General features: G+C 35.7%; 1 protein-coding gene across 8 annotated transcripts in view; it reads left to right on the forward strand.

Moving 5' to 3' along the window:
- The window catches only part of LOC131436917 (beta-arrestin-1), a 249,149-nt gene extending 241,168 nt beyond the window's left edge, over positions 1-7,981 (forward strand). For all 8 annotated transcript variants that reach the window (XM_058605909.1, XM_058605900.1, XM_058605908.1 and 5 more), the window contains one exon: positions 211-7,981. In XM_058605909.1, the coding sequence (XP_058461892.1) occupies positions 211-292 (82 nt within the window). In that variant the 3' untranslated portion in view covers positions 293-7,981. The remainder of the gene's footprint in view (positions 1-210) is intronic.
- Positions 7,982-12,955: the final 4,974 nt, after the last annotated feature.

The following is a 12,955-nucleotide window of genomic DNA, read 5'->3' on the forward strand; positions in this document are numbered from 1 at the left end:
AAGCAACATCGTTATCGGCACACGTAAACCGGGGAAGGGTTTTTTTTCTGAGTGATGTGGTTTCGCAGAATTGGCTTGATTATCTAGAAGATTGTGCAAAACACGCACGGTAGCAATCCTTAAATCTAGTTGGTAGATTGTTTATCACGTAGTTTTAATGTTGAATCTGTGTTTTCTTGTTTTTTTCCTCACTTTTCTTCGATCTTACAGCGACGAACCCTGCCCCGACGACGACATAATATTCGAGGACTTTGCCCGGTTACGTTTGAAAGGAGCTGAAACGGAAGCTTAATAGAGCAACGCCACATCCTTAGCTCACGTGTGGGTGTGTGTCCGTATGTGTACGTACTAGTTTTGTGCAGTTACATGAGGTAGCTAAATGAGCGCGCGTGAGTTCTGTATCAGCGAGTGTATGCACCGACACAATGAAGTTCACAGTCGAGTTCCAACATTTTGCCAAAATAACCATATGCGGACAACGTCAGCACACTGCAGCATCTATTTTATAGCATCAAAACACGTAGTGTTGCGAGCACTTGCACTACCCAAAGCCGAAGCGGAACCATTTTCTATTGAACCAAATGGCGGATGGCTTCATTCTGTTCTAGTAGCACCATCCCTGTGTAAGTAGAGTCGGAAAATTGGTGGAGAGATGAAGTGTAGATTGGGCCTTAGAAGAATAGAGCACTGATTTGTGAAGTTGTGTTTAGACAGGAATCGATGGTCCTTGCTATGTTTCATGCAGTGAAAAACAAACAGAAAAGAAACGACCGACAGAAACTCTTGATAACTGTGTAAGAAAATAGAGAATGGACATGCTTTTGTAAAGTAATAAAATTTAAAGGCGATGAAGAATTCGAATTGTTTATATACAAAAAAAGTGAATGAAACCGTTGAAAGTAGTGTAAGGAAAATAACTTGTAAACTGCGAACGAGCTAATTTTTAACACAATTTTAAAGGAATTTACGCAAAACAATAACATGAAAGCATTTATCAGGCATACAAGTGTTCGCTGTTCCCAACTATAGTCACAATCGTTTTCAGTTAGCCAGCAGTGAAATGAAAATATACATATTAGGTATGCCGCATTTTTTCCGATAAACTGTACCGTAGGAAGTAAGCATTTATAACAACATTTCTTAATTTATTACTGTTACTTTGTCTGTTTGAAAAAATATTCCTGTTTTAGTCTAGCTTTTATTTATTATCCTAAGCCTGCATTACGGAGAAACCGAAGATTTCTAATATATATATATGTACATGAATCGATACATCCCACGTAGCTCGGTCAAGAGACTCGTCAAGAGCCGGACAGATTCTGTGTCGACTATTTTTAGTGTATTATTTCTTAAACTTTGCTAAACGTAACTCAGTTTGCTAGGAAATCACCTGAAACCTACGGTAATTGCCAAGCAATCTTTACTTTTCTTTCTGTACATCAATTTGTTCATCTCTGTGTGAAGTACCGGAACAATTAAATACTGCACCCACTATGTTTATAGATTGGTTGACTGTTAGATGTTTATAATGTAAGGATGCTGGAAAAAAATAATGATTTTAACCTTTCGAAAAGTTTCTACACTCAGCATTTTCCACTTACCGTGGCGGAAACTAGCATGGTCTAGATTGTACTTCTACTTGTTTTAGAACAAAAAAAGTTGCTTACATAAATGCATCGTGGTACTGGTGGTAAACCAGCACAACAAATGTTGGTAATGTTGGCGCTGTTCAAAGAGGCCAGTACCAACTACCGTACTGTATTTTTACTCGTAGGATAATTTATCCCGTATCACTTAGGTCGTTTTGTCTAATTATAAACTAATGGCAGTGAACTGTTAATTGCAAATGTATACAGTTCACAGCGAAAAATAGAGAGGTAGGGTAGAATGTTGAAAACCCACTAAATGCTGCGACTGGGTGCGTAAAAACAAATTCCGGCGCTTCTTTTCCTGATTTTAATCAATAAATCTTCCATATGGTTGAAAAATATACCAATCATCAGTTCATTCTGCTTAGAATTGCAATTCAAGAAAAGCGAAAATCTTAGTCTAAAACTCTTCCGTTTTCCTTTAAACTGCTCGAGAAAAATTACTTCAGTTTCAGCTTACTTCTACAAACACATTTGATTAGCGACAAACACATTCCTACATGGATTTCCTCTTGCAGAAATTATTGCGATGTAAAGATTTACGTACCTTCTATGAGTAAACCCGCAAAATAGGAACCTTTAATTTAACACGCAAAAGACATTGGATATGGAATGTTGTCGTAAAACTATTTATTTTTCCGGAAAAATGCTTTTGTAACAGAAAATATTTAGTTTTGTTTATTTTGTGTAGTGTAATCACAGACTAACAGACAGGACACTCAAATTAGATTCTTCAATCATTTTAACGGTCATTTCGAATATTCCTTTATTTGGGACAGTACTCACATGTGTCATGATGGCGCCACGTTACCCTATCAAAAACATCCTGTCTGTCATCTATACTGTGTTTATTTTTTTCATTTACCAACAGAGTTGCCATTCATGCAGAATTACCTGTAATGTATTGATTTGTATACGTCCATGCGAATTTCATGCAGGATACAGATTTAATACATATTGCCAAAACTATATACATAATTGTGCCTACTTCTCATCCTCCAACGCAATACAAAATCGAACCCGTTTTGTTACAATATTTACTTGCTTCTGGTCTGCCGCCACTTAATTTCGGGCGAAAACTACCAACACATTAAAAAATAGTCTAGATGAACAACGTTGAGTCAAATAAATGGTTACCTTCCAACATCGCGAAAAATAAATATATTATCAACGTAATCCAATAATTTATTGTGACGATTCATTTTCAAAAATTTTGATGAAATCAGGCATCCCTGCAAGCAGCTGATCGGTGTTGACAAACGAGGGGAAACCAACTAGTAAAAAAAATTTTACGTAACACAAGGGGTGTACCGATAGTAAATAGTTCGCGCAGTACAATATAGGTGGAACTAGTGCATTACGAAAAATTATTTTTATAAGAATTTACTCATACTGTCATGTCTGTTAGTCTGTGGTGTAATCTAATACAAATGCATTGAAGCAGTGTTGCTACCATTTTTTTAATTATTGAATTAAAATCTACATTCATAAAATGTAAGCAATTTTCCATCATACGTTGGCGAAAAATTAATCAAAACTGATATTTCATCCAAAAAGTCCGGCTTAACATTCATTTGACAATAAATTTTTGCTAAAAAAGATTGTTTGAAACTCAATCGTGCGAGCCACTTTGATAAACTGGTTTCACTGTATATATGAATACATAGATCTATGACATACGTACCATATAAAATGTACGTAATACACAAATAACCAACACAAGTTAACTTGGTTTACTCTTGATCCTTAACACAATCACCCCGATTCTGCAATCCGACGAATTTGTGATACGAACGAACCTACACTTTCCAATTTGGCAAATCATAGTCGCCTGTATCTTAGTTAGCCGAGCGTTTTCATCTATTCACCTTCGCTGAAAATGTCAAAGATTTTGATGTGGAAAAATCCTGGGGGATACGGTTGTATTGTTTGAGATGTATGTCTGTCAGCGGCGAGGCAGTCGGTTACCAGAATGGCTGCCAGCCATATTTTGACCGCTGGTAGGGTTCAGTCAGCCGTCTAGCAGCCATGCGTATGCGGGTATGATTCGAACGACTCTCGTTCGGAAACACTTGAAATTTCGAACACTAAACATTAAAGCTGTCAACACTACTTACACGTTCTATATTATTTATATTACTCATTTCTTAGTAAACGAAACCGTCACACTTGTATAAACAAATTAGAACGATTCTAAACCGAACAGAAGTAATACGTTCGCAAGTCGATCGAGTAACGTTCGAAAGTTGAACAACTCGAACGAATGATATTCGAGTTCTTACCCAACTCGAACGGAATGCAGAATGGAACTGCACATTGGATCGGAATATTTCGAATCGATCGACGTACAGAATAGGGGTGATAATTTTGAATTTGGAAAATGTTATCGTATTCGATGAATCATTTTTTTTCTCACTTTTTTCATCATCAGGCATGTATGGACCATGCACCCACTAAAAGAAATGCTCTAAAAGACCGGAAAACATCCTGTAAAGATCCACAGATGTTTTTCAGAGATAGGACTGATACTCGTTCGACTTGCGTACGTATTACTTCTGTTCGGTTTAGAATCGTTCTAATTTGTCTTGCTCACAAACTGCTTCGACTTTTGCATATATTTTTCAGTAACCGTTTGATTCATTTCAGAACTTTCAAGGTGCGAGCACAAAAAAACGGCTACATTTACATTTATTGTCTTCGATTAGACTAAAAATTTTCGTACAGGTTTATCTTTAACATTACCCACTCGTCGTTTTCCTTTTCTCAACACTTCCCACATTATCGAAATGACGGAATGCGTAATGAATTCTTACTCGACTGCATGATTTTTCAGTGCTCGATCGGTTCAGTGCTAGAATTTTCGTCTGAGTTGGCAGCTCGATCAACCTGATTGACAGTGACATTATAAATGTCATTGAATATTTGCTCATTTTATGAATGTGTTAGTGTGAAATTTAAGCGACTTAAGCCATTTCACTACACTCCAGCTAGAGGAATGGATGATGCTGACTAAGGTAGGCCGTTTTGTTAATTTCCAGCGAATTTCAATAGTTTATTTTGGGATTCTAAGAAGAACTGGTTATTTACTAGTTCTGTATATCCGAAAAACATGAAGTTTTAAATTTGTATATTCAGTTATATAATGTTTTCGTTTAAAAATAAACTGAAAATCAGCACGAAAACGTGCAAAATCAGGAAAGAAGAAGAAGAAGACGAATTGACAATTCAGTCCGCATCTTCTCACTCAATTCCGAATGATTTCCGAATCAACCGGTTGTAGGCGAACCGGTTCATTCGGAATCGGTTGTTGCACTGGAGTTGGAATTGATTCGGAATTCATTATGATTTCCACATGAAATTCCGAATGAAAATTTCTCGCCGATTCGGAATTGATTCGGAATCCATTCGGATCTGATAATGTGGGTTGCCGCTCCCCACACTTTGAACCGATTGAAAAATTGACACCAGAACTGAAAACCATTCCGGAAAGTGACTAGATTCTTAAAGAATGGCAGAAGCGTTGGCATATGCTAATTGCACTGTTTCAAAATAATGTTATTTCGGAAGCGATGAAAATCAATTTGGATTATTGATTTAAGTTTGAAATTTTGCTCAATAATATTTGTTTTTCCTTTGGGATATTTAATACTAAAATGTGGCCCTTATTCTGCAAGTTGAATGAGGTGAGATGGCAGTAGTATCACGCACAGTGAAGTAATTGCTGTAGTGAAACAAAAACATATTTTTCCAACAAAATTTTGGGGATGTGATGTTCATAATAACAACAAGCTCTTCTAATTAATTACTGTTTTCTCTGAAGCGACTTTCACGGTGAAGATCTACATTCACTTCACTTGAATTTCACCGTGAAGTGATACCGAGGGCCACAGTAGAAATGGGCAATTCATTCGCGAACGGTTCAAAAGAACTAGTTCTTGTGAAAGAATGAATGATCAATAGTTCTTTTTTCGAGAACGGTGGTTCTCTAATAAGAAAGCTACATCACGGAAGGATCGTAGCACTAGCCATGCAATGATTCTATACGCTATGAATGGGCTGCTAAGTCTGTTGAAACAGAAAGGCCGAATTCCACAAAAGGAATGTAATGTTAGGACTTTGCTTTGCTTTGCTTGAGATCTCGCTTAACCTTACAAAACTAAGTTCTCGTTTAGTATTTAGTTTAGAACGAACGAACGGCTCTGTGGAGAACTACAGTATTGAACGGTTCTTTGAAATGAACTGTTTTGCCCATCTCGACTGTGTAGTGTCAGTATTCATCAGAAGCTTCGAGAATCGCTAATGACAGACAACGATTCACAATGGTTTTTACCTATTAGTGTTCGTGTGACTGACTAATGTAATGGCATTCCAAATTTGTTTGGAGAATTCACCATTACTGCCCATACACGTTCATTAAAAATGACATTACTCTTTAGTAATGAAACTTTTAATTATTGTGTAAGAGCCGCTTATAGTAGTGATCGAATGTTTGTGCAATGAAAAATGTCTTTGTCTTATGAGAATAGATTGAAATTGGAATGTACCACGCAACATTAGTCGAGCGGAGATTTCTCCGACTTAGGGCGTTATTGTTGACGGAAAACCTATCCACGTTGATCCAACTGAAGTTCTGCTTCACTACCTATCAAATTAAAATAAAGTCAATCGGTAGTGATAAACTACTCAAGTGGGTTCGCCTTCAGTTGTTCCGTCATGAAATAGAAACTTGACGTTCATTCCGTTATGCCCCGTTCACACTTCTGCTGGCTGCCAGCATGCTGGTGTCAGTGTACTACCCTCTTAGGAAAAAACGTTCAACTATGGTCCAATGATTCAAAGTATTAGACCAACGGAGGACCACCGTTGAACGTTTTTTTCCTCAGAGGGAAGTACACTGACACCAGCATGCTGGCAGCCAGCAGAAGTGTAAACGGGGCATTAGAGATGAGTTAGTTATCGGTAACAACAAAAATCCTTACTTGTTTTGAGAATTTTACACTTACATTAGTTTTACACCACGGTCAAACTACATGAATATTCAACCCAGTAGGCCAATATTGAATGTGTTTATTTTGGCTAGCTCATCGTCCGTGTCCAAACTAAAGTTTGATGGAACCACCTTTTAATAGTGCAAGCAACATTTGAATGTCTAAACGTTATTGTTATTGGCAAACGCAAACCAAATCTACATGTCCGAATTTTATATAAAAAAATGAACTTATACAAATAAAATGAAAAATTAGCTTGTGGATTTGAAATATTTCTCATTCATTTTTTCATTACACGATAAGTTGGATTAAAAATTCAAGAAAACTAATCTGTGAATAAATGGCGCTCCCATTTTTTTTGTACGAAGACGCGTAGTTATCCTGCCTACAAATTTTTAATAATCATTCACCGAACATTAGTACACTGAATCAAAACAAATGTAGTAAATAGAACCATCGAATTTATTCATAGTGTAAATAAACAAAAACAGAAGCACTAGCCGTCTCCTTTCCTTGCTATAATCTGTAACTAGTTCATGACTGTGTAAACGACAAATTTATCCAAATTCAGACTTCAAATCCAGCTGACAGAATGTCTGTCGAGTCTGACAGCGATTAAGGTAATCTTTGGATGTTGTTCAGTAAAAAAAAACTTCGCGTCAGTCAGTCAATGAAACCCAAACTTTCTCCTTCTACTTTTCTAAATATTCCACTGGAGCGCTGAACGATTCAGGAATGACAGATGAAAATTAAGTAGTAATGGCAAAGTATTAGGTGTTAGATCACTCGGAGTACGACGAACCATTTATACAGCTTAGTGGAATACAAAACAGTAAAACTTTGAATCACAACCAGGTGTGAGTGTAAGGCAGTAGACGAGGTTACACGAAAAGGAGAACGATGCATCAGTGCATCCACAAGACACAAAACGTACACAGAAACAGCATAGAAAAGCATAAATGTATTAACTGACTGTAAGATGTATATTATAGTTAAATTAAAATTAAATTTAAATAAAAACAATTGATGAGAGATCGGAATATATTCAATGAGGATTGAGGCATGGCAAATTGTGTAGTCGATATTGTAGTATGCTCAGTCGCCTGACGGATAATTTGTAGACGAAGGAAAGCCGGGTGGGCGATAGGCAGTGAGTGGCGACGGAACAGAACAGTAAATAAAGTTATTAAACTGAAACAGAAATGAAAATAAGTTATTGTACTATTATGACTAAGTGATTGCTATATATGATTTTATACTATTATAATGAATATGAAAACAAAGGATTTAAACAAACTGGAAAATGGAATTCGCAGTTTATAAAAATATAATTTGGTGTACAAATGAGTCGACCATTCCATTTCTAATACATGCCGAAATACCAACAACTTTTGATTACATTCTTATAATTTGAGGATTCCGAAATAAGAATCTGTTTCAATCCACCTAGTCGCATTCCTCATATTCACTATCTCTTATATATATAACTGCGGGTTTCATTAAAATACACACTTAAATTTTATTACTGAATCTAGGTGAAAACGTGTCAAGATTCGCACAGCCGAGTGGTCGGTAATCGTCAAAATACGGGAAACGTAAATTTACTGATAATCTCGGAAATCCTTAATTTACTGTGAATTATTGCCGAAATTGGCAACAGTAATTTTGCTGTTATCTTGATAAAAGCGATCAGGATTGAATCATGAATTGTCGAGACATCAGTACTCGAGCGCATTAAGGATTTTGAGTAATTGTTGTATAAACTAGGGTAACGGCTCCCTATTTCATCTCATTTGTAAGGACGTTACCTCAAAAATCTCATTTAGCTTAATTCGCCTTGCTCTACATTGAGAACTGATTCACCTTTCTTGGAAATTAAACAATATTCCAAAAAAAGTTGAAAACACTTCAGATATGTTCACTACTCTGCTCCTAGTTTAATATCCATGGATTCTTATTTATCCTATCGTTTGTTCTATATTTATCCTATCAATTAGCGATTGCGATTGCATTTAAAACAAAATATTGCACTCTTTTACTCTCAGGTTCAACATGTCAGAATACTTTTTAAAAGGGCCTAATTCCAACTATGAAACAACACACGATATTTTTAGAACGAGTTTGAAATGTAAGATTAATCTGGATTTAAGAAAGTAAACAAAGAGAAGCTCTATAGTTTTAGGCAAAGTTAAGAGGCATCCGGTTCATAACAAACGAAATTCTGTTGGATTCATCAAACCTAGCCCTAGAAATTCGCATGATTATTACATACGAAAAGGAAATCCCATAGAAGGAACTACACCCTCATTGAACATAACTCAAAATTGAGTGACACATCACTCAAATTCATAAAAAGTGCACGTACTCTAAACTTGAGTTACCACTTATCTACTTATTTTTGCGTTAAGGGACGAAATTGTCAAAATTTTAGTAAGTTTTACTCAAAATAAGAAAAAAATATTTTGTTAAAAATTTGAGTAAGTTCAACTCAAAATTTGAGTTCCTAGCTCTCAAAATAAAGAAATTTTTCTTCGTTAATTTTCATATACAAAGTTATTCTTCTTACTTTTGAATGCGCAAAATAGTGATTCAAACCCGTTTCCTTTTGAACGGTTTGGAGTCAAAATTGAATTATTTTGATATTCTTATGTTGCGCTTTTCACTAAGCACAATTGAAACCACAAAACATCTATGATTGACGTTGATTCATGTCTTCAAAACAGGATCTAGAAACGGCAATGGAAAACGACGTATTCTTGCATTTTTTATTTCGATAAGAATATTCCGAGAATGAAAACGCACTGAACTGCAAGTTTTTTTTCACTCAAATGTTTAAAAACTCAACGTTTACTCTAATGTATGAATAAATGCGAGAGAACTCATGGTGAGTTTATTTTACTCAAATCCATACTCAAATTTTGACATATTGTTCCAGTTTATGAATTTGAGTAATCGCAACTCAAACCATGAGTTATGTTCACAAAGCGTGTATAGATTTTACTACACTGATAAAAAATTGATCGATCGATTCACCACTTCAATTTAGAATGCTTTTTCATTTCAATACATAACCAAAGCGATTTGTTGCGATTAACTTATTTTTCATTTCACGCTTCGATGTGTTTTTTCTTTGAATGTTATGTGTTTTGCTATTGAATCGAATTGCATGTGTTAAACACTTTATTTTATAGTGGAAATGAGTACAGTACAAATATATGTGCAAAACACTTGAATCGGTCAACTCTGTTTCAATTGAAATCTATGTGGAAAACAATGTGACATGCATATGAAATGCATATAGAATCTAGAGGTAACGTTTCGATGGCATTTCATATAAACGTAGTATGATTTTCACTAAATATCAACAGTTTTTACACTCATTTTATGAGATAAGTGTATATTTTCATGAATTTCATGTGTTCTACAAGTAGTAATAGCTCAATTGCTTTGCACATAATGCCAGCGTGCATATTATTTTCAGTGTATGTCGTATATCTTCATCGGCTTATATAGGGCACAGATAACAGATATACAGGCTCGAACAAAATTTTTCATAATCCTGTGTAAATTTCTAATTTGCTATACGTTGGAAACACTACTGCCACCTACTCGACTATTCGCCACGATCTTTCAAAACGTTCCATTAAGTTCCGAAACGATAACAAAATCTTCCTCCCTGTTATATAAATATTCGAACTATAACCATTTTAACACTTATCACACGATTTCCCTAAGTATTAGTGACAAATTTGTTTCCATGTCGCATAAATCACACGAGAATTCGATCGGAATATAGTGATTTTCACTGTCGGCTAGAAAAGATTGCGATGCGATAAGATAGCGACAAAATGCCGCAAAGATAGCGAAACTGTCATTCGCATCGACTCAACCCCTTCGAGACCACAAGCCAGAAAAAATATTTTTTAAATTGACCGTTACAATGACTAATTTTCTATTTATTATTAAGAAAACTTCAGTCATAATGAATTCATATTGATAATGCGTATGTGGCAGATTACGGCTACAACTTTCAAGGATTTTTTAAGCGTGCGCTATTTATTTGACATAATGTACGATTCAGATAATCCGCCTCCTTCCGTTACCGTCACCGGAACGTCAGCTTCCGTCAAAATTATTTTAATACTTTCTCTACCGGAACGTTCACACGCTCCATCCGTCAGGACGTTCCGTGACGGTGACGTTACTTGTGAATGGCTCCATAAGAATGCATGTAATTAATGTTGACGGTGCCGGTGACGGAGATTGACTATGACAAAAGAAGACGGATCGTCTGAATCGTACATAACGGTTATTTTGTGCTTAGTATGTTCCCTTTTCATTTATATTTTGTATTAATCGACGCCTTGGTTTTCAAAACCTCGTGCTTTATTCGATTGTGCTATTTGTTTATTCTAAAAAGTTGGTCGTCTTTGACAGATATACATTTGTTGATGATTTCGATGAACAATGAAATAACAATTGTCGCTAACGAATTTTACCAGTTGAAAATGCAATTGGCCTCAATCCAACAGCCGATTAATTTTCCTTTTGGTTCTAATGCTAGTTAATTTCAATACAACAGACAGCGAAGGGGTTAGAACAACTGTCCAATTTTCTGGCAGCGATGCCAGGTGAAATTTTAGGTGTCTGCGTATTAGAACTGGTCCTATGCGACCCTAATATTTAGAAGTATGACGAAAAAATCAAACGAAACCCCTACAGTAATAGCAAAAGTCATTAAAATTGACGATTGTTTATAAAAATTTCGAAAATCTGCAAAAAAGTCGGCTTAATTGCAAAGTCTGCTAACAAACGAAATTGCAAATTTACATACCAATCTGCAAACCTGGCATCAGTGGTTCTGACGCTCATTATTTCGCTATCCTGCGACGATTCCGTCGCATTCTATGTCCAGCTGAAAACCACTATAATACAATAATAAAATTGCCATTTTAACCAACAGCAAAACAAAAATCCAGCATGAAGTGAATGCTGCACCCAAAATTGTGGCTCATGTGAAAGCAGCACCCAAATCGTGGTGACACCTCGTGTCGATCGTGGTGACATCTGCGAGTGTTCGCCACGCTGAGTGAGAAAATTTTACACACAGTTCATATGTGAGCCTGTATATCTGTTATCTGTGTATAGGGTAACGGTTCCCTGTTTCATCTTAGCTACTTATTCCATCTTATCCCTTCATCTCATAACTTTGAACATTAATAATGCTCGTATCTGTACTGTATTGTACAGTATTGTACTGTATTTTCGACCCTAATACTGCGTACTGTTTTCACCCTCAAATGTACTGTATTTTAATTTATATTGTGTTTTTACTCTGAAATGTACTGTATTTCTCACACTAGAAAATAATACAGAATTTTGAGTCATTAACGCATCGAATTTCGATTTGTGGCAGTACAAAACGTCAGAAAGAACAGCGATAACACGTAGCGAATGTGAATGTAAGTGCATGCAAACAACAAATTTTTCATTAATCATTATTATTCACAATTTAGCGAAATTTTGATGATAAAAAAAAAGAAAAATGTCTCAACAAAAACTAAATTATACTCTAAATTCAAAACCATTATCAAAAATATAATCTTCTAAAATAAATAAATAAAAATTGAGATTATAGAAATAAATCATTTGATAATTATTTGCATTTAACGATTTGTTTAATCTTGTCGAGACGTACAACCGTATTGAACTAGTTTAACGTTTGATCAGTATCTAACGAGGAAAACAGATTTAATGATAATGATATGATAATACAACTGCGTGAAAGCTACCGAAGAGACGGGACTCGAACCCGTAGCTTGCCCCTATCAGAGGAAATCGTTTTGACAATTAAGCTACCCTGCATGCGAAAACTGGCTAAAAAACAGACTAATTGAGGGCTGAAAACAACTGGCGGAATTGTAGAAATGACTACAAATGAAAGCCGTGGCGTCCGAGCACAGCTGAACATGCTCGGTTATTTTGTTTAATCAGGCTGTTTTTTTTCGAGTATTTCCCATGTAGGATAATTTCATTGGCAACACAATTTACCCAGATTGGAGCTAGCTACGGGTTCGAGTCTCGTCTCTGTGGTGTCTTTTTCGCGGTTTTCATTACATAATTGTATTCGAATGTCAATTTTTCAATATTTATTCCCCGTGCGGTGCTGATCAAATTTATTTGGTTTCGTTTTTTATGCATTATTTTTAGAAAAATGCGTACTGTAAAATGTACTGTTTTTTCAAAAACGATGTACTGTATTTTCTTGATTTTTACGTCAAATGTACTGTCTTTCGTTGAAAAAAAATATAAGAACGT

This window comes from Malaya genurostris, chromosome 3 (assembly GCF_030247185.1).
Source record: "Malaya genurostris strain Urasoe2022 chromosome 3, Malgen_1.1, whole genome shotgun sequence".
In the NCBI taxonomy this organism is placed as follows: Eukaryota; Metazoa; Arthropoda; class Insecta; order Diptera; family Culicidae; genus Malaya; species Malaya genurostris.